Source organism: Sebastes umbrosus, chromosome 20 (genome assembly GCF_015220745.1).
Source record: "Sebastes umbrosus isolate fSebUmb1 chromosome 20, fSebUmb1.pri, whole genome shotgun sequence".
Classification (NCBI taxonomy): Eukaryota; Metazoa; Chordata; class Actinopteri; order Perciformes; family Sebastidae; genus Sebastes; species Sebastes umbrosus.
The window spans coordinates 11997014-12019522 of record NC_051288.1 but is presented as its reverse complement, the minus strand read 5'-3'; the positions used below and the strand labels follow the sequence as shown (position 1 = coordinate 12019522).

General features: G+C 41.5%; 2 protein-coding genes across 3 annotated transcripts in view; one reads left to right on the top strand and one right to left on the bottom strand.

Moving 5' to 3' along the window:
• The window catches only part of ift140 (intraflagellar transport 140 homolog (Chlamydomonas)), a 28345-nt gene extending 6400 nt beyond the window's left edge, over window positions 1-21945 (bottom strand). The window contains exons 1-18 of one of the 2 annotated variants that reach the window (XM_037754734.1): window positions 21788-21945; window positions 20486-20653; window positions 19667-19888; window positions 19247-19368; window positions 18978-19108; window positions 18441-18616; window positions 17660-17751; window positions 17473-17579; window positions 17120-17262; window positions 16793-16996; window positions 16566-16638; window positions 16357-16448; window positions 16145-16272; window positions 15867-15984; window positions 14925-15046; window positions 14701-14833; window positions 14352-14483; window positions 13564-13808 (exon numbers count right to left, since the gene is read on the bottom strand). In XM_037754734.1, the coding sequence (XP_037610662.1) occupies window positions 13564-13808; window positions 14352-14483; window positions 14701-14833; window positions 14925-15046; window positions 15867-15984; window positions 16145-16272; window positions 16357-16448; window positions 16566-16638; window positions 16793-16996; window positions 17120-17262; window positions 17473-17579; window positions 17660-17751; window positions 18441-18616; window positions 18978-19108; window positions 19247-19368; window positions 19667-19888; window positions 20486-20635 (2390 nt within the window). In that variant the 5' untranslated portion in view covers window positions 20636-20653; window positions 21788-21945. Of the gene's footprint in view, window positions 1-13563; window positions 13809-14351; window positions 14484-14700; window positions 14834-14924; window positions 15047-15866; window positions 15985-16144; window positions 16273-16356; window positions 16449-16565; window positions 16639-16792; window positions 16997-17119; window positions 17263-17472; window positions 17580-17659; window positions 17752-18440; window positions 18617-18977; window positions 19109-19246; window positions 19388-19666; window positions 19889-20485; window positions 20654-21787 lie in introns of those variants that run through there. The other variant, XM_037754736.1, reaches the window with a different exon arrangement.
• On the top strand, window positions 474-10089 carry tmem204 (transmembrane protein 204). The gene is made up of 3 exons (XM_037754738.1): window positions 474-1829; window positions 2600-2755; window positions 8744-10089. Exons 1-3 carry the CDS (start codon window positions 1550-1552, stop codon window positions 8986-8988), a joined length of 681 nt encoding a protein of 226 aa, XP_037610666.1. The 5' UTR covers window positions 474-1549; the 3' UTR covers window positions 8989-10089.
• Window positions 21946-22509: the final 564 nt, after the last annotated feature.

The window sequence follows — 22509 nt, the reverse complement described above, 5'->3', positions numbered from 1 at the left end:
ACACTGATATAAGCATGGAAATACATGAATGTGTGCAGGACTTTAACACAAAGCAACATGCGTGCTTTCTATCTCTGTCTTTCCCTTTTGTCCTGCTGACGTAAATCAGCCCCTTCTACCCCCTTTTCTTTTGCTTCAATTCCAATTTTAAGATTCCACAGCCATCTGGTCTCTATTTGCGTCCGCCTCCCTCCTCCTTGCTTTAGCTGATACAGATGTGGGCTGTTTATTAAAGTTAGGCAACAGGAAATACCCCAAATCTTTAGGGGCCCTGCTATAAGCGGCGGGAATGGAAGACAAGTGAAGAAAAAGAAAGCAAGAGTAGGAACGGTTCGCCAAAATCTTGCTCTATATGGTCACAGAAAACCAACCCTGAAAATGAAATGTGAGATACTTGAGAAAAAATAAAGCTAGCGCTGCACACAGGGCGGCAAGATCTAGAGAGCCAGAATAGGAAAGACAAGAGAAGGAACAGGTCTACATTTGGCCCCTCTTCCCATCCTCTTTTCCTCTCAGGAAACACATCCTGTTGCTGGCCGACTGCGGCGGCCAATATGTTTGTTGCACACGAGAGAGAGGACTTTAGCGAACGCCCCCTGGGCTCCAGACAAAAGAATACACAACAGTGACGTCTAAGAGGGGGGTCTTTTGGACATTCTCTCACACAAACACACTGACACACACACCCACACATTTAAAGTGATCATGAAGAAGGGGGGGGCTGTCTGTTTAAAGCTTGCTACAGTTGTGAGCTGATGTCTCGGACTATGACGAACAGCAACTCCCCCACATTTCAACTCTGACCTCAAGGATTTTTGCAGAGAAACAGTGAGCGAGGGAGAGAGGGAAAGACAGAAAGAAGCAGAGGGAGGTGTGTTTTAAAGGACTTCTTGTTCCAGTCAGGCAGTGGGGGCTCTTCTAGTTGAGACACAGTCTTGGTAAGCCTCAGTAAAGCCACTGACGAGTCAGCTCGGAGAATCTATGCTTATTTGCAACTGTACTCTTCTGAAGACAATGTGAAGTGGCTGCAGGGGAAAAAAGAAAGAAAAAAACAATCTACTGCCTAAACAGAGAAGCCAGCTGCACACACAGAAGTCAGACCAGTGCAATAAGCATCGCACTGAAGAAGGAAAAGAGCAAGAAAATCAAGCGAGGAGCAAGATCCAAGAGTCAAGCTGCAGCCAGCCGGAGCCAGTGGAATGGACCTCGGTGCAAGTTGGATTAATCCCCGCGTACCCGAAGTGCTGTCTGAGGAGGAGGGCTGAGGATCGGCTGCAACGACAACCAACTCCTGAATGAGGATGAATGGAGATGTTCTTTAGCTAAGCCTCAAGACAACACTCTTGCACATTCCACCTCTGTGAGAGCTGGGGACAACACCAGCTAACAGCTGGAGGAGGAGGAGGTGGAGAGGAGCCAGGGGGCCCAGAGCACTGCTGGTGCTGCTGCCCCAGAGGAGAGGCACGGGAGCGGGCAGGACACCGCAGAGGATCAGGGGTCGGTGGACGGACACGAGGGAGGGGAAGAGGTGGCGGGCGCCCGGCCGCGCATGGCCGTGCAGAGGCTGGTGGCGGCAGCGGTGGCGGTAGCCCTGCTGTCCCTGGTCCTTAACAATGTCGCAGCCTTCACCCCCAGCTGGGTCCTGCAGGCCCTGGAGGACGGACGCAAGCGGAGCGTGGGACTATGGTGGTTTTGCCCCGCTGGTGGGGAAAGAGGCCGCGATGATCTCCAGGCTGGGAGACGGGGGCAGGGGACACAGAGGCAGTGCGAAGGCCTGGGATGGGGATCTGATTACGCAGGCTACCAAGAATCCCGCAGCACTGTCAAATGTAAGTAGTTTTGATTGAAAGTGCAACATTATTTATGCCTGCTTTCTAGCAAACTTCAAAGTGTTTAATCTCTTTCTCATCAGACGGGTTGACTGATTGATTGGTATATCCAAGATGTAAAAGTTATCAACAGCAACAAATGCTGTACTAGGGGTATTTCTGTGACAGGTGTCAGGTCATAGAAGTCATTTTTGTTCCTTTACAGATGAAACAAACTGCAGAAGAATTTCACTCTGAGTCAGTAAAGAAAGAAGAAGAAGAGATGATTAACAACATACCATAAAATACTTAACTCACTGGATTATCAATTATGTACAATATCCATAAATCCAATCTAAGCGCTTTGCTTTAGGTCAATGGCAATCTGATGTATTAGTGTAAACAATGGCACATGGCAGCCAGCCAATCATTTATAGTATGTAATTCAATTTTAAAGCCAAATGCATCATTTTGTTGGGCTGACAGAGTATAAACACTATCTGTATGTGTTATCAGGCAGAGTCATTGTTACCTGATTTACTAAAGTAAGCTCCATTGAGAAATTTTCATTCAAGAAAAAGTCTGGGAAGGAACTTTACTGGGCACAATGGGCAACACCGCCTACTAACAAAGACGTGCCTCACCATTCACGATAAAATCAATCACCTTGCTACAAACGTATACTGTATTAAGATCAAGACCTCTGTTTTAGACTCAACCAAAGTATCTAACGTATGCATGTAGATCAAAGTGCAGGAAAAATGACACAGCTCTTCCTCTGGTCCTTCAAGTGCAGTTTGACATGATGCGGGCGTGTAACCTGATGGCGACGTTGGCCCTGACTGCCGGTCAGCTGATCTTCCTTCTAGGCCTAATGGAGCTGCCCTTCATCACGCAAGAATCCCAGTGGTGGGAGGAGGCCATCGCTGCGCTCTTCCAGCTAGCCAGTGAGTACCAGCGTTTCTACAACTTGTTTGCTTTGCAGAAAGACAAGCCTCGGAGAAACATGTTTTCTATGCACATAATATCACACAGAAAGAGGGAAATCCAGATGCTGCAGGGCAAAGATCACATGCTCTCTGGTAGAGTGCCAAAGAGAGGGTATCAAATCACAGAGGGAGTTAGACTGGCCGACTCTCCAACACTGAAGATCAGCCAAATAGTGCAAGGAGGACACTCAAGGAAAAGGCAGCACACCTCTTGCTTTGAGTTTTCAGTAAAAAATAAACTTTTGGAAAATGGCTGCTAGAAAAATATTTTTACAAAATGTTTAACAAATCCGTGGTAAATGTAGATAATGTAGATCAAATGTGACGATAAGTGCACAGTAGTGGAAGTTATAACTGACTGTTCCATCCATCATCATTTTCATTTAAACATGGGCTGTTGAAACCACAGTTTTTCTGATTTTGGAAGAAGAAAAAAAGTATAAATAAACCAAATAAAACCAGCCAACTAAGAGAGAAGAAACTAGGAATGAAAAACATAGAAGGTCCTCACACTGTAGATCCCTTTAACACATCTTAGTTAGGGACGTTTTGAGCACAAGCTCTTTGTCAGACTTAAAAAAACTGCACAGAGACGCCATCTTAAAGGTAAACGCTCTGGTCGAATGATACATGTACATGTTACATGTACAGTATATTAAGAAAAACACATATATACATAATATAAAACGATATATACAGAAATTCATATACAAACATTTATCAATTAATAATATAGGTAAGTACTTCTCAGCTCATAACTTGGGTCATTGGCGGTATCATGTCACTATCATGTGACCAGAGCACCTTTAAGATTGCGTCTCTGTGTAGATTTATTAAGTCTGAAGAAGAGCTTGTGTTCGAAACGTCACTAACTAAGATGTGCCAATAAATTGCACTTAAAGGGAACTACAGTGTGCGGACCTTCTTCTATGTTTTTCATATGGTCTAGCACTGGCCTACTACATTTTGGATGTGCGCAACCACCTTACATTGTTAGAAGAAACTGGGAAACCAGAAAATAGAAAGAGGGTTCACAACCAGCACCCATCCGTCCCACTGTGCCACATCAAGAGCTGCCTGGTAACAGTGCTCCTGCTGAGGAAGTGTGTTGTGTTGTTGTGTGCAGTGTGGTCGCTCAGCCGGTTGGTATCATTGTGGCAGGGCGGCGTGAAGGGGGTCTGCTCTGGGTCTAAATTTAGTCCTAGTCCACAGTCCAATGGGCCAGAGCTGCAGCGAGCCAGGGAGCGACTGTCGGGCGCCAGGATATCCCTGCTCAGGACGAGGAAATGTCTGTGACTACCTGTTATGCAAACCCCCGAGCTGAAGAAGGAAAAAGAGGGGAGGGGGGAACGGACGGGAAAGACAGTTTCGACAGGGACTGTGTGTTTGTGTGTGCACTGGCAGGAGGGATTATGTGCATGCGGGTCTGTGTGTGTTTATAGTGTGTTTTGGTAGAGAAATGTCCCGCGGTACACAAGACAGCAGGGTGGGAATTGCCTCCGTCTAGATAGGCTGGCCGAGCTTTTATGTCTGTGTTTACAAAATGTCCAACAGCAGCGGCAAATAAAGAATCTCCTCTTCATCGTTAGCGTCTTCGGCACACATTGAAGCAGGGGTGAGGGCTTTTATCTGGAGACCTTGGCGTGAGGATTGAGACCCACCCAACTTTACAGTATTTATTCAATATTAGACGAGCCAAATCTCTGCGATCAGGAACTCATCTCACCAAAGGTTGACTAACAAAGACAGTGGCAAAACAAATATAAATCATTATCTCCAACGTGCGTGGTGGACTTTTATAGCTGTTTTGATAATGTGATGACCCTATGAGACTACGTCCGCAAATGTTGGCATTAGTAACAATAGTGACAGAGTCGATTTAAGTAATAAACAGTACACACCTATTTCCCTGACATCTAAAAATAGGAGGGCTCTAATGGAAAAACGGCATCTTCCAATTTTACTCTCTTACCATATAAGGCCAACAAAGCTGCTGAGTCATAAGATGACATCTATCTTGGCATATGGGATGCTTCCAACCGAAAACAGGTTAAGAGTATAATTAAGATAAAAACATTACAGATAACAGATAAAAACATTATATTAGGCACTATGTGGACAATCGGAGTGGGAAGAGGTAAAATAAGTTTTATGTCCAAACGTTCCTATGCCTGTCTATATGAATTTAACTTTCTTATCATTTGGGAGTTTTAATAAAATACAAACCTAAGCAATAGAATAGACAAAACAATTCCTACTCAATGGCCATTTACTAGCTTTATCCAGGAATTTCAACCCTATCAGACAATCTTCATCAGCAGATGGAGCAGATTTTTCAAAGAAATAGTAGTTTGGTAGTTTATAATAGTTCATATTTTTTTTCTAAGGTCAAGAATGACCTTCTAAGGTGAGAAGAATTTACTTTGAATCTAGATCTGAAACAATTAGTGAATTATTCAATCGAGTCAATCGCCAGAATAATAATCTGCAACTATTTTGATGACCGATTAATTGTCTTTCTAGCAACAAGACTTAAGAGGTTACAGCCACACTACCGACTCTAAGAGTAAACCAAAGCATGGGCAAATAAATCTTTTGCCCTGATGCCCCGCTGATAGATTTTGAGACATTTCACTCAAAAAAGGTCAACCTGATGATGGTGCTAGATGAAAAGCAAAGCCATTAGGATTCACACTTTGGGCATCATCTGTACCAAATTTCACGGGGAATCCATCCAATAGTAATTCATTCTTGGCCAAAGTGGTGAACCAACCAACAGACTGACATTGCCATCCATAGAGACACAACACTAGCATGGTTAATAACAATTCTTTGTCTCATAGTCTTTCTTTGCCTTTGTCTGATAGTAAAGTGAATATTTTTGGGGCTTTATGCTATTGGTCGGACAAAACAAGCAATATGATTTGAGGCTTTGAGAAAAATTAAAAGGGCAAATATTTTACTATTTAAACAATGAATTGATTAATAGAGAAAATTAGGGCATAAAAAAAAGCATAAAAAAGAAATCTTGGTCGACTAAGAGCAAAACGATCGATTGATCAACTAAATCGACTAAGAGGGGCAGCCCTGGAGGAAAATAATTGTCAGATTCATCAATTATTAAAGATAGTTAGTCGTCTTAAATAAGAAAAAGGGATTTAAAAAAATCTGAAAATAAAGGCTACAAAAATACATTAATAATGGTATTCCTTTACAAAATTCATATCCAAGTAGAGAGGCCTTGTTTTCCGAGTGCAGACAGTTTCTTTTTACCATTCAGTCAAATCAGTAATCCATTCCTACGTTAGACCTCCCCCATGGAGTCAGTGAATGGGCTTCAGCTCTGAATGAATAGAGATATTTTTACCCATCACTCTTTTTCTCAGGAATGTTTTCATTCTCTGACGTGCCAAAATGCTCAGCTATTGCAAGCAGATTGCGGAATAACAATATCCAGTTCCATTCAGTGATATCTCGGCGGTTTTGGCAGGTCCGGGCTGAAAGCGCAATATTGGTTGTTTCACTCTGGAATGTGTTTTCTGAATGGACCCAGCTCTAACGTGTTAAAGGTCATGACTGCAGGTCATGTCCCTCTGAGACGCACATTATCATTTCTTTTGATTTGGAGGAACTGTGGAGCTCAATTCAGATCTCGTTGAAATCTGGCTCAGGAAGGAGGCACACTTTCCCCAGAAATATGTGGCTCAAGAGATTCCTGCTAATAAGGGAGTGGTAAAGGTTTGAGCAAAACTTCCAGTCAGGCTCAGTCACTCTAATGAAGTATATGCCCTTTAAGAATAAACTAAGGCATAACTATCTGGAAGGAAAACAAAGCAGCGAGATGAATTTCCAAGACCCGGCCTTATGATAAAACTTCCTCTGTGACAGATCATGTCAAATGTCCAGCAAATATATTAACCTCGAAGCTCAGGGTGTGGAGAGGAGGGAAGGAAGGAAGGATGGAAAGAGGAAGAAGGGGAAGGAAGTCTGAGAGATAAGTCTCTGCCAAAAAAAGAGGTTCACACAGCCCACCCTGGCTGGAACCCGGACAGGAGATTATTCATTTTCTTGGATAAGGAGCCAGACAGGTTAAACACGAACAGATTGAGCAAACAGTTGTGTTCGTAAGCGCGGTGGTAGACACGCAATGATACACAGACACAATTATCCACATCCTCATTTAAAACAATGACAGCCTTCTTACTGTGTGGGTAGAGAAAGAAATACAAATGAACTCCCCCCTCGGTGCCGCTGACTGCTTCAGGAAACTGACTGATTCATATCCTAAAGCACCAACATCCATATTTCCAGTGATTATTTTTGGTCTATGTATTTATACCACTGTGGATGGGGATTTTCAGACATGTATTATTGTTGAACTATTGGATCATGGCTCCAGACTACACTTGAATGAGGGATTGACTCAGGGATATCATTGATCGCTGTTGGCTTTCATATACACCTCTAAAGAATAAGGAAAGGTGTGGGCTTTGGAGACAGTGAATCACTTTCCACAGATAAAACAAAGCAAAGATCAAATAAACAGCATGGAATCGAAGGCCATGGCTTATTTTTATCTTCACATGCAAACAGGAGTTCCTCATCGCGTGAGTTACTGGGAATCAAAGAAATCACGAGATAAAACATCTCAAAGGCTTTTCCGCGCATATATTCATGCTCTGATATTTTTATGCTATCGAGAACTTTGATCTCGAGATCTCAGAAGTTCTTCCTAGGGAGGAGGAAACAGATTTCCAAATTCAAAGGCCCCACACAGAGCTCCCGCTGAACTGTGTAATACAAGGCTACAGGGATGGAAGTATACATGTGAGCACAGGGGTGCCCAAAGTGGGGCCCGCGGGCCAAAGGTTGGCCCGCCATAAGGTTTGATTTGGCCCGCCAGATGTTTCTAGCAAGTTTAGTTTTCTTTAATTAAAAGACCTGCGGGATAGCCGGTGATCGTGACCGATTTTACTCTCTTTTGGAGGTTGTAGCAGGCTCAGTTTTAGAGCTATACTGGTATCATATGAAACTAGAACCTAAGGAATCCATTGGTACCAACTATGTCATACTTGTCAGGAAGGAAGCTAAATAACGCTCCAAAGTAAGGCTAAATTTTGGCGAGGAAAAACTGGCATTGGCCATTTTCACAGGGGTCGCTTGACCTCTGACCTCAATATATGGGAATGAAAATGGGCTCTAAGGGTACCCACGAGTCTCCCTTTTACAGACATCTCCACTATATGATAATCCCATGCAGTTTGGGGCAGAAACATGCAGTTTTTTGCATGCAGTATAAATGTGTTATTTTCGCATGTTCTAAAAATAGTGTATTTTAATTTTTCTGCTGGGGTCCATAAACAGTCTTGGAAGTGCATAAATTGACTGGAAATGAGCCCACTTGTATTCAGCAGGTTTTAAGGGGTTAACTATGCAAAAGTTAGAAGAATATTATATTTGGGGAACTTGGGATCCTACTACCATTTTGCATCTTAACAATACAACAATACAATACAATACAATAGGTGCATGCTTTTGGCTCGTGGCCCACCATTAAGTTCCAGTTTTGGCACCCCTGTGTGAGAATGTGGGATTTCAAAAAGACACTTTAGATTCACTTGCACGCACTCTGTTAAATTACTGTACATTTAATGTACGGCTTTCCCAATATCCAAGAAATACTAAACCTGAAATAGACAAATAAATAAAGAGAAGAAAATATAGAAATATAGAAATATAAAATAAAGAAAATATTCTTCAGAACATGTTTCTCCTTGTTCTGCTTTAGAGTGAAGAACATTTTCTTTTCTGTGGGCAGTTTTTAACCACGCCAGCAGCTAAACGTTCAATAAATATATTCAACTGGAACCTCACTGTACAATGACATGTTGCTAAATGAGAACGGCGGTGCATTTTCACTGACTGAAGCCTTATCTCTCTCTACAGGTTTTGTGCTGGTGATTGGACTGGTGACCTTTTACAGGATCGGGCCCTACACACACCTGTCCTACTCCTGCTACTTGGACATAGCCGCTTGCCTGCTGGCCACGATGGCCGCGGCCATGCTCATCTGGAACATTTTACACCGCCGCGATGACTGCCTTGCACCTCGAGTTATAATCATCAGTCGCTCACTGGCATCACCTTTCCACCCACGCCTAGACAACGACTATGTGGAGTCGCCTTGTTGATGTCATAAGCCAAGCAAATAAAGGAGTAATAGACGACACTGACAAGGCTGTACTCTCAACTATTCAGCTATGTGACTCTCAAGAGAAGATCCCTGTGGCTCTACAACAGCTGGACTAACATTTACCTGCAATTGTAAAACTCTATATTTCACAACTTCTCCCACCATAAACAAAGATATCAGAATTATTTTGCTGCTTAGTGCACAAATTTAACTAAACTTAATGTATAAAGCAGCCCTAAACTTCCAAACATATTCAAAACTGTATGAAGTGTCATTTATTCATGCTTTGGTGAGCTAATTTGTAGCTAAATATGGAATTTGGACGAGGAATGTCTTGTATGAATCATCCTGCTTCTGAAAAGATCAAGCTGGAACTTGACCTGTTTTATTATATTATATGTGCGCTTATTAAATGGCCTCCTGCATCATTATAAATTGGAAAAATTATGAAAAAGATGTTGAAAATGCAATACCAGAATACCTCATATTTGTTTTCATCCATTTAAAGCTCATTACAATTTTAATACATATTAATGTTAATGATATATTTTGCAAGTAAGTAGGTAAACTAACATGGTTTTTGATTGGGCTAAACCAAATCAGTGATAATATTTCATTTTAAAACAGCCAATGAGAGGTGATATTTTGATCAAATAAACATGAACCTACTGAAATGAGAGAATATTCTCACTCTCTCTAAATCAGTCATTGTAAAATATTATTATTAAATAAAAAAGACAAATGACCTGCCAATTAATGCATAGAAGTGATTTGGATTATTTTTTAAGCAGTATTTGTTAAATTGATGGTAACAAATGTTTTGCCGACGTACTGCATTTTGAAATGACATACACATTTCAATGCTCATTTTTCATGATGCCTTCCATACAAAACTCTGCTAGCTTGTGGTACATACTGTATACTTAAATTAATATAACAGAGTTGTGTAAAGAACAGTGCTATCAGTAGTAGTAGTTATTATTGTGACCACATCATACTTCTGCAAAGAACTCCAGGCTAACTGTGGGCCAAACATAGGGGCACATTAAAATAATAATATATCATACAAATTCAATAAATTTATTGGTAAATATTCAAACACAGTGGTTTTTGTTGTTGCTGCTGTTTCGGTGTCCAACACCACACCTGACAAATTAATTTGAAAATTTGAAAATGACTGCTATAACATGTATATTTGTATAAGTGTAACCTTTAGTGACAGACTTTCAAGACTGCATCTGTGATATTCTAAACTAAAGGTTTACTTACTTTTTCCAGAGCTTTTGACCATATATCACAGCGGTTTTCAGCAACTAGAATTTGCTCAGTACAGTACTATGTACAGTAGGGGTGTAACGATACACCGTTATGGATCGATGTATCAATTCATTGATCAACGATCCAATATCATAGATGCAAAGTGAAAACATCGATACATATTGTCATCTTTAAGATTAGGGCTGTGTATTGGCAAGAATCTGGCGATACGATAAGTATCACGATACAGGGGTAACGATTCAATATATTGTGATACTGTAAGCAAATTTTTTGGAAAACTGTCATAGTATAAAGAACAAACCAGAAATAAACCATTTTAGAATATGCAAAAATAACACATTTATACTGCATGCAAAAAACTGCATGGTTTATGTCCCAAACTGCATGTGATTATCATAAAGTGGGCATGTCTGTAAAGGAGACATTCGTGGGTACCCATAGAACCCATTTTCATTCACATACCTTGGAGGTCAGAGGTTAACGGGACCCCTGTGAAAATCGTCATGCCAGTTTTTCCTTGCCAAAATTTTGCATAAATTTGGAGCATTATTTAGCCTCCTTCTCGACAAGCCAGTATGAAATGGTTGGTACCAATGGATTCCTTAGGTTTTCTAGTTTCATATGATGCCACTTACTTCAATTTAAAGCTTTTGAGCCCGCTACAACCTCTGAAAGATCGAATAGTGGCCGGGCCTGATGGCAGGCCATTGAATTTTTAGGAGGTTAATTAAAAATCGATACAGTGTTTTGGAGAATCGATACAGCATTGCAAAACATAATATCGCAATACTCATGTGTATCGATATTTCATATTATATACAATATGTATATATATTTGATCAGTATAGTATAAGAAAAAGTGCTGCACATACTGTATATTGCTTTAGGTGTTGTGTGTTAAAGCTATCCTCCAGAAACACTCTTATCTTAATCATCAGTGAGTGCACTGGTAGAATCATTTTAATTCTAACACCATCATTTTAAGAAAACTGACCTACTAATACAACTACTACTGAAGATAAATATAGATATCTACAGTTTTGTACATTTCAAATTCCAATGTTTGCCTCAGGGAAGGGGAAAAGCTTCTTTTAAGAATGACAACAGCGACATCAGTGGAAAGAGATGTAATGGTTTCATGCAGTGAATTATTTACTTTCCTATGACAAATGGCTTAAACTGAGAGAACGAGGGTCACATGTACCACAGCCAATTATGATGACTGCAACATCATCCATCAGTCTGTGCTTCACCCCTGAACACTTCCTCGGGTGTTCTTGTTCCTGATGGAAAGGGGGAGTTTTGCTTTTAAATAGCAAATGCAGTGGCAAAAAGACAGCGAGAGAAGGCTTGCATTCAATGTGAGCAGATAACCCTACAGCATTCAGTCACCTGAAGTCAAGGACAACATGAATGAGAGGAAGTAGCACAGTCTGGACTGAATAAAGACATTCCAACCTGTATCTGACACACGTCTGCTTTGGGAGGCACTGATTCAGTACATCCAGGGACGAGGCTGAATAAAGCCCCAAGAAATAAGCTTGGCTCCTTGACTGCGAGTCAGTCTCTGACTCAAGCTTAAGAGTCTTTGTCAATTCAAAGATCTGCACCATGGAGACAAGTCCCAGAAGGTACAGGTTACCGCTGCAGGAAATGCATATTCCTGTGGGTGGAGATATGCGGGAATCTAACACAATGCTGATCTTTTTATAAAAAAAACAACAAGAAGCAGCAGTAAAAATAGTCATCAATGAGGAACTGAGTAAAGCTGTCATCGTGCCTATTAAACTTTTTGGAATATCCGGCCAGTGGGATATGCTATTTGCCCATTTGCGTAATATTTGTATGTGCGAAAGCAACACTACAGCATAGTCCAGACCGAGTGCCCTGAATCACGTATTCAGCTGAAGATAATATCAGATCTTTGCTGAAATCACATACGTTTCCCCAACACACGCACACATACAGGAACAGACACGCACATCCTTTTACTGACCTGATTCAATGTTTGCAAGAATGGAAAGGGCACTCCTTTTGGACCAAACTGGCAGCGGGACCTAATGTGTGCGTGCGTGTGTGTGCGTGTGTGTGTGTGTAAGTCCCAGTGTGTTTAGAAAAGTACATCCCCTCCGAACACACCCGCTCACTAACAGAAACAGTCACATATATACACGTTGAAGAGTTCCTTCCCTAAGCACAGACACAGAAAAAACTCCTTAATCATGTCCTGTGTTTAAAATACTATTTCATGTACTTAAATAAACAAATAAAAGTTATGCTCTGGGGGATTGATTGATTATAGCATCAAGATATGATACGCTTGAAGACAAACTGTGGACTTTAGTTTAATATATTATGGAATTCTGTATATACAGTATTTAAAATGTACAGGCCTTTCCAAAGACGAATACAGTGTTGTGGCATTTCTTTTCATTAACTTGTCAAGTGCCTACTTTGGTCGTATTACTTTAGGGATGTTTTGGCCACTTAAAAGAAAGGCTCATCTAAAAAAATCCATATCAGTTTAAGTGTATGCTATATTTAGAATATTTTTGCCGCTTTACCTTGCTGTGAGACAGCTATACAGTCTATGTTTCTGACGGGGAACTGAAGCTGTTATCTATGCTCTCGCCAAAGCAACCAGGCTCCATTGAAAAAAACTTTAAAATTTTACCTTGCAGAACACGGGAGTTGCTGGTCTACTGCTGCTTTGATTGGTTAGTTTGTTTGTGTTATCGTGTGACTTTGGTTAGTTCGGATTCACACAATAGCACAAACAAACTAACCTGTTATATTGATTCTTTTAGGAGACTAAAATACTTTCGGCCCCATCCACAGCAGTACATTGCTTTGATTCCGTGCGGTAACTCCTGTCTGCTTCTCCAAGCTGGGGGCGTGCCGACCATCATCTACTGTAGGTAATACACTAACTATGGATAAGTACCTCATACAACCCCACTTCAAAACACACCCAAACTATTCCTTTAAGGCTACAAAACTATTGTGGTAGTTTTCCTCCATGTTGACCTCAACAGTCAAAGGTGGCAAGAGGCAAAAATGTTCTCAATGTAAGTCAAAGAGAATAGTTACAGCTCTGCTGCTGCAAACCATTGTAGAGCATCCTGAGAAGAGTCAAGGCTGTAGCAACAATGCTCTCCCTGTGGCCTTTGCTTAGCCTTTGAACTAAAGCCCCAGTGGAAAGGGCTGCTGGAAGAAGTGATGACAGCGATCAAAAGGGCACATACTATCCTGCACGTCTCCTCTCTATGAGCTGACACATGTAATGACGCCTTACCTCTTGATGAGCTTGATAGACTTGAAGGCTTCGTCCATGTCGCCGATGGTCAGGTAGAAGCTGAAGTTGAGCATGGCGTCGCGGGTGGCCTTCTCACAGTTCTCCAGGCCCACAAAGTCTCTGAGAGCTCGCCTGGACACCATATTGGGGAACTGGGTAGCAGAACCCCTCGATGGCTGGGTCTGCTGTGGAGGTGCTGATGCTGTGGCTGAAATCTCTGCTGACCCCGGATCTCTCTCACCGGGCTGAGGAGGGGTTGACCAGGCAGGAAAACATGGTGTTAAGATTGGTAAACACGCGATTCACAGCCAGTAAATGAATGCAGCATGCTGTGAGGTACGATCATTGTTAGTAAAGCAAATGCAAAAGCTTCGGGAGAACATGGGTTATGGGAATGGGTAAGAGGCAGAGCGAACCAAACAACAACAAAGCATCACAGAACGAATATATTCATCGAGACTAGGTGGATGGTAACTGGACAGAACATAGTGACGTCTAGATATTTCAGGGATGCACTTGTGCTGCTGATCTTGGGGAGCCAATGCTTAAATTTTGCTTCAATGCAGCACAAGGCATACACGACCACAGTTGTTGGGAGTCAAGAAGCTTTCTGAACGGACTGTATGGCACAGACACACTTACTTCTGGTAAAAAGACAACCCCCCTCCGAAATAATAGCTGGGGGTGTGCGAGACCAAACACACAGAGTTTCACATAAGAATAGTGATGGTGCAATCAAAAAGTGAAGAGACAACACACAAGCAGAACATGGTGTTCTCCATCCTCACCTTGCAGCTGAAATAATAGTACGGCACGTCCAGAGCGAGGAGCGCCTGCAGACCTGAAGGTTTAGGGTAACAGTCCTGAAGGAGGAGCCCATGCTCCTGTGTACAGAAGAGTGTCACTACTGACACGTCCATCTGAGCAGAGGGAAGGCAAGACACTGTCAAACTACTTTACATATACATTGCATTTATTAAAATCATCATCACTCATCTAAGATACTGTACATGCACAAATCAACATATATAGTTTTTAGCACCAGTAGTCCCGGTGGAAGTCAAAACTACCAGCGTGCGCCATGCTTTGCTGATAGAGCTGTACAGGACTATCTCAATGTTAAGCAGCAGTCTTTACCGTATCCGTAACAGTCGATGTGGATTCAGAGCTGATCGGCACTGTCTCACAAACAAAGAGACGAGGTTCACTCTCGTCCCAGAAGTGAGATACAGGGCAGCGACCGCTGAGCTCCGTTCCCTGAAACTGCTGTCTGAAACACAGATCAGTCACGTACAACATAAGACGACCAGGAGGAAAAAACACTACACGGGCAGCATACAAATACAGCTAAAAGCAGCTACCTTTCACTTTCTTCTGGCTGTGAGATACCGCTGGACGGTCTGCCAACGAAGAAGTCAAAGTGTGTCACAGTGTCCATCTCAACGTCGTAAAAGTACACTTTGTGATCTGGTCGCCCATTAACCTAAGAGGAAGAGTTACATACAGCTCAGTTAAGAGAAAGATTCACATGAAATGGTCACATTTTAAGATACTGGAATATTTAATATATATAGACGTATCAGCTAGGGCTGTCAATCGATTACATTTAAATTTTATTTTTTAATCATTAAAATATTTAATTGCGATGGGAGTGGACAAATATGCTTGTTTTATGCATATGTATGTATATATTTATTATTGGAAATCAATTAACAACACAAAACAATGACAAATATTGTCCAGAAACCCTCACAGGTACTGCATTTAGTATAAAAAATATGCTCAAATCATAACATGGCAAACTGAAGCCCAACAGGCAACAACAGCTGTCAGTGTGTCAGTGTGCTGACTTGACTATGACTTGCCCCATAACTGCATGTGATTATCATAAAGTGGGCATGTCTGTAAAGGGGAGACTCGTGGGTAACCATAGAACCCATTTTCGTTTACATATCTTGAAGTCAGAGGTCAAGGGACCCCATTGAAAATGGCCATGCCAGTTTGTCCTCGCCAAAATTTAGTGCAAGTTTGGAGCGTTATTTAACCTCCTTCCCGACGAGTTAGTGTGACATGGTTGGTACCAATGAATTCCTTATGTTTTCTAGTTTCATATGATACTGGTATCTTCACTAGTTTTAAAACTGAGCCTGCTACAACCTCCGATTGATTGAATGCATTATTGCGTTAAAGAAATTAGTTGCGTTAAAACGAATTTGCGTTAACGCGTTATTATCGCGTTAACTTTGACAGCCCTAGTATCAGCTCTCAAAAACAAAGGAGAGGGTTGTATGTTGTCCATTCACCTGAGAGATTAGGATGCTGACTTGGCTGCTGTTGGCGTTACATTTGACTGATCTCAGGGCTCCCAGATTGGCAATTTGGTCAGCCAGGTTCTTAGCACTACAGTGAGCTTTGGCATCTCTATAAAGACGTACAGTAAGACAGGCATTGTTGGACAAAAAAAGTAGTTGGAACAACAAACAGACATTTACAAAACATTGAAATTAGCTGGATGTCTTTTTTATAATTGAAGGATACCAGAACTGAAGTGATACCAACATCCACATTAACATTTACATACCTTCGGGAGAGGTCAAATACTCTAATGTGTGCTGTGTCTGTGCCTACCACCAGGTAAGACTGACACACACTGAGCAGCACAGGGTTGCCCTCTGCCTTGGAGAAGGTCAGCAGTTGCTTCACGGTGCCCTGAAGAAAAGAGAGGAAAAAACAGCTTGCTCACACATCTGTCATGTGTTTAGTGGCTTATGGATAGTAGGTGGGACAACAGACCTGTGGCGTGCGAATCTGGACCCTGTTAGGTTCCACAGTGTAGAGGTTCTCACCATGTACAGCTGCGACATGGGTGTCACAAGGAAACGATCCTGGGAAATCAGCAAGAGGGGATGTGGAGAAAGAAGTACAGGGGAATCAGTGCAGCTTCTAAAATATCACATCTATAAATTTGGTCTGTTCAGTGGGCTTTTGCTCAAGTCTTGTACCTGTATTGCGAAGAGCTGTCCCTGAAAGCTCGTACACAGTGACCTGCTTGCCACTCCAGACTGTCACTGAATCCTGTTGGTATGACAACACACATCCTGTTACCATGATGTCAATTTAAATTTGTACTTGTCTTCATGAGCAACTCTTTGTAGAAGCATTAAGGGTCTTTTCTTAAGTACAGAGAAGTGTTGATTCTACACTTTTCCCTTTTCAACTCCACACTTACCTTAGTAACACAAACTCCCTTGATGTGTAAGTCAGACTGCAGAGCGAGGTGCACTCCTGTGGTGAACTGAGTGATGCTGAGCTGGGTCGGGGTGAGCTGCACCGCTGCCACCTGCTGGCCGAAGTGGGCTGACATCACATGCTCACACAGGATCAGCACTGTGTTCGAATTGTTGGCCGCCAGCAGATTCAGGCTCGTGCCCCACTGAAATGGAAGGTCTGAGTGAACTTTCCCAGCAGAATACTATACGTATACGTTTATATTAGATAATACATTTTACATAATATATTTTCATGTGCTAATATCACATTTTAGTCCAGACAGTACCTGTAGCTGAATGACATTTCCTTGTATTTCTGTGGGAGTCTGTAGCTTCCACTGGTCCTTGGCTTCACCTCTGCTGCCGCCTAACTGCGCCACCATCTTCCACATTGCTATGCGCCCGTGGCTGGTACCAGCGGCCAAGATTTCTGGGGAGGCCGCAACATTATATAAATGAGGTTTGAAACAAGTGGTAACACATTGTGGTAATCAAGGGGACGGATTCAGTGTAATCAGTCTACTGAAGGTTTGAGAATGTGATTAAATAAATAATCTTGAAACAACCGTATCCACCGGAATGTGAAGAAAAAAACAGAACTTATACTGTTCGCACTACAGGATGAATATTTAGAAGTTACCTTTTCCTGCACAGTGTGACACACAGTTGATCACCTCTCCTCTCTCAAACCCCAGAGTCTCATCGAGAGACAAAACGTAGTTATCGCCTCCGTCCAGATCCCACAGCCTAAAAAAAAAAGAGACAAATATTCAAGTTTAAAATAGGAACGCACAGTATATGTGTACAAACAGTATGTGTACACTGACCTGATAACCTGTTCTCCTGTTGCTGTGATAAGGAGGCCGTTCTCTGTCCAGACAATGTCTACATTCTGCCCGGTCTTGCTGCTCAACTTCACCTGACATGAAAAAACATGTTCACAAACCAAACTGATCTTTGTATTGACCATTTCACAGTTGTAAAGTAAACATTCCAAGTATATCCCAGTTTATTTCCTGTTGCAGTGTATGTGAATGACATATGGGTTGCGTCAGAAATTCCACACTAACATGCTATTTAGTACACTAAAGCAGTATGTGAGACTTTTTTAGTATGTCCGAATCCTTAATATGCAACCAATAGTAATAGCAGACTATTTCCGGTGAAGTCTTACAGCATGCAAACACTGGACACTACGGCAGCATAAATATCGCGTAATGCAATATGGTAGTGACAACAACATTCATAACAGACGTTGTTGGACAGCTCTGTAACGAAAATAATGCTTCAATTTAAGTGTAAGTTAAAGATCTCACTTTGCTTGGCGTAATATATTTTTTAAATTTACTTCAGACTTTGATTCTCACAAACCGTCGTTTGGTCACATGAAGTTGGTTACTATGGTTACACGTCTCCAACCTGCAAGGAGCCTCCCAGGAAGGGACGACGTAAATTACTGCTCAGTGCAGTACTGCTGCTTATTCACACAAAAATATGTTGAACGATGGTACACATATTGAGTATGTAGTGCATAATATGTGATTTCGGATGCAGCCAAGCTGACAGGAAGTAAACATGGCCCCAAGCTGTTGCCTAGCAATGCAATACCTTCATAAATTCCTGGGCTTCTCCCTCAGGTCCGAGAGTGTACTGTGACAACATCAGGGTCTCTGTGATCACAGCAAGTGCCTCTCTTTTGTCGAAGTAGAGCAGTTTCTTGACTGTCCCCTCCACACTGAGAAGTGTGCTCGTCTTACAATGCTCATCCACAAAGTGGACCGTACCTATGTAGAAGGTACACAGGGTTAAAGATTATAAACATGGTGAGATATCCATTTCCTCATAGCACAAAATGCTTATATATATATTCATATATTATTCATATTTAACAACTTAAATTTATGGAAAAATTGCTAAAGTAGGCTTGATGTTTTTTTTCTTGAGCTGAAAAACAGCAAATGAGTCTAATGTGGATTAACATGGATTATTCATGATATTCATTAAACCAGTTTGATTCTCAAATCGTTCTAGATTTGCTTTGGTTAATACAATGTGGCTTAAAGAATACATACTCACTGTGGTACAAAAATACTTTAAGACAGCAATATACTTAAAATGCTGCACACAACAAAAAAAGTCCCATACCATCTGCAGTGCTGACGTAGAAAGCGAGTCCCTCCTGTGGGCCCATCTTGAGAGGTGCTCCCTTCCAGCTGAACATGTCCAGAGCACTCTCATCTCCGCTAACTGATGCCCGAGCCAGCATCGCCACATCGCTGTAAAATGAGTTAGGTCCTAATATCAGCAACGCAGCATTCAGATCAAGAGGGAATAGTGATATCACAATGTTTTCAATATTATCTCACTGGCAAGAAGAAACAACTGCCTCTGAGCAGTGCGTCCTGTTTACTTACTCCCCAGGCGTGGCCGGTCTGAAGATGCAGCAAGTTAGGGGTTTGTTGTATTCATGCTTCACAAGGTGGTTTCCTTGAAGTCTCCCTCTAGCATCTACCTTCCATACTGCTAGCGCTCCAGTCTGTCATTAAATAATTAAACTATATTTAAGTTAAGTAAGTAAGTTCAAATGGTTTGCATCTGTCCACACAATTCATCCAGTTTATTTCTTGATTACCCTGCTAGGGCTTACACCAAATATGCCATGTTGTTAAACCAAACTTGGTCCAAGTATTCTCAGAAAAATGCAGGTATATCATGTATGGAAATCAGGCCCACCAGCATATCCACCGGCTATGAATGCATGAGTATGTCGATATGACATGCACAGTATATATATGCAAGAGTGCCTGTTTAAACAATCATTGCAATACACTCACCTGATCACCAGTTACTAAGCGGCTGCCAGAGCTACTCCACTCCAGCAGCGTGATGCAGGCTTCATGTGTGCTGGGAAGGACTGCTTGACCTTTGGAGGGGTATGTCAGCAGCACTACCTCTCCATTCTCCCAGCCCAGCGCCAACACTGGCTTTGTGGGATGCCAGCGCAGCACTGTGAGCTGGTGAGGACGTTCCAAATGGTGGCTCTCCACATACTCTCCCTGCATTCAGACAGGGGTGAAGTATATATCAACAGACTGCTGGCCATAATCGACAATGCCAGCCATCCTCTGCACGCCATCATCACCAAACAGAGGAGCTCGTTTAGCGGTAGGCTGCTGCTCCCCAAGTGCTCCACAGACAGACTCAGGAAATCCTTTATCCCCCGAGCCATCAAACTGTACAACACCTCTCTAGGGAGGGGGAGGGGGGCAAAGGAGGACGGTCTACAGGACAGATATTAATGCACACAGTGCACTTTCATAGACTAAGCTACTGGAGTTACCCTGCACTATACTCATTTTTAAAAGTCTCTTCTGCACTATATTCACTTTTTTTAATAGTCGTGTATCACAGCTGTTAGCCTGCACTATATTCAGTTTTAACAGTTTTCTTCATCACCCTGTATTTTTATATCTGGTATATTTGTTTGTACTTTGTACTTCTAACTTTTTTACTGTCTTTTTACTAACATGTTTTGCACTATGGTACTGTGATGCTGGAAACTTGAATTTCCCTCAGGATCAATAAAGTTACTATCTATCTATCTATCTATCTATCTATCTAGTAGTGGTCTTTCTTTTTGTGCCAGTGTTTACCTGCTGCAGGTAGAGGTCTACATTTCCTCCCCCAGTGGTGGAGTTGCTCGAGGCCACAGCCAGTACAGGAAGAGCTGAGTGCCAGGTCAACTGAGAGGGCACATCACTGCTTTCAGGGGCCTCGATACGGTGGTCAAAATACACCGCCATGTCCCCCACTGTTCCTCTCTGGATTTTGAGAGAAGAAACAGGGGATGAGAATTAGGTTCAGGTTCAGGTGACTTTATTTGTACCCTTAGGTAGATTTGTTTTGCAGCAAAAATAGAGGATGGCATCCGTTTTGACAATAAGGTAGAGCACAGACAAGAAACAGACATACCAAAAACATGACAAAGAGTACTCGAAAGGCTTACTGGGATCAGGACCCAGCAAAAAGAAGGCCACAAGAACAATATAAAAAAAACACAATAAAATGAGAAAAAGGGATAAACTTTCCATAAATATGTGCACTTTAAACATGTACCCATCTTGGACTCTAACCACTGGCACACTTTACACTTACTTTACACTATACATCCTATATACCACTTTATAGACTGCACATATGTACATATTACATTTATTTATTGCACATACTACATGTATTGAATGACAGACTGCACACACTATGTCACCCATTCACTCTGTATCTTTTATATCTCTATTATTGTTTTTATAATTTTTGTATACTTTTACCTCTCCTGTGTTTCACTCAGTTTGCTGATGTTGCTGCTCTGACACCTGAATTTACCTCCGGGGATTAATAAAGGTTCATCTTATCTTATCTCATCATATCATATCTTATCTTATCTTATCTCATCTTAAAAGCTGCTAGGACTTATTAAAATGAACAATTGCAGCTGGAACAAAGGAAAGGAACTAGGTGGAACCTCCAATATTATACATAATGTTGCATTCTTTGATTTCACGTTTTTGTATTTGTTATGCAGCTTAATGTCTTACTTAGCTGTCTTGCTAATTGGTGTTGTAAAAGCTTGGTAATCACTAGTTAACTCCTGAACGTCCCCTCAAACAGCATCCAATGATCCCAAATGTCTAATTTCACTTTATATTTAGAGGTAGTTGACTTAGCTAACTGAGTAATGTTACAGATAAACAACGTGGGCTTTAACTTAGCTATGGATTCACCTCAATAGTTCACACTATCAGCTGCCATTACTCAGTTATGTGACTAATGCTTAAGTTAGCTTTAGCTGCTAGCATTAGCTAAGCTAGGTGAGCTAGCCAGAGTTAGCATTCATTGGTAGCCCTCGCTGCTGTAAAATGAAGTTAACCGCTCTGTTAGATTATCTGAAGACAAACCTCACTGTCGTTTTCTTCAGGTTAATGCCAATTTACTTGTTTAATCAAGAAGAAACTACTTAAAACATCGACCGTCACTTCCAGTGTTGTTGTGTTGTGCAGCCGAACAGCGAGGGCAAAAAGCGTCTCTCCCAGTTGCCCCTGACAACCCCGAAGGCGGGACAGGGGGAGGAGTTACGGAAAAGAACGAACACAATCCGAGTCGTTGTCGGAAAACAACGAACACAACCCGAGTCGTTCGTCGGAAGTCGTATCCGGTCTAATCTCACCAATATAATAATATGCCAGTTCATGTTGTTCCCACAGTTTCTTGTCAGCTAATTTAAAGTGATATTAATTCCATTGAAATTAACACAGTTCACTCTACAAGCATGTTTAGAGGAACTGTTGATATTCAGCATAAATAATAATAATAATAATAAATAATAATAATAATAAAGAGTCAAAAGAAGTTTCATGATGCTCAAATTCATTCAGTTTTATCAAAAGAAAAATGCAAATGTGCATATTGCTGGATTTGATTTGATGTTGTAATTTGCTGGTTTTGAGATGTGAGTAGCCTAAATATTTCTTAAATAATTGCTGATCAATTCCAGGTATGGGTATTTCAGACAGACTATTTTTTTATACTTCCTTCTATTTAAATGGTTCATATTTTGTTACACTTTGTTTAGCTATTTTTTTTTTACTGTGTTAGCTGATGCATCTTGTTTTTTGCACTA

Coding starts and splice junctions, on each gene's coding strand:
- tmem204 (XM_037754738.1), top strand. CDS start 1,550: ATGGCCGTGCAGAGGCTGGTGGCGGCAGCGGTGGCGGTAGCCCTGCTG. Junction 1,830..2,599: donor ATCCCGCAGCACTGTCAAAT/GTAAGTAGTTTT, acceptor TGGTCCTTCAAG/TGCAGTTTGACATGATGCGG. Junction 2,756..8,743: donor TGCGCTCTTCCAGCTAGCCA/GTGAGTACCAGC, acceptor CTCTCTCTACAG/GTTTTGTGCTGGTGATTGGA.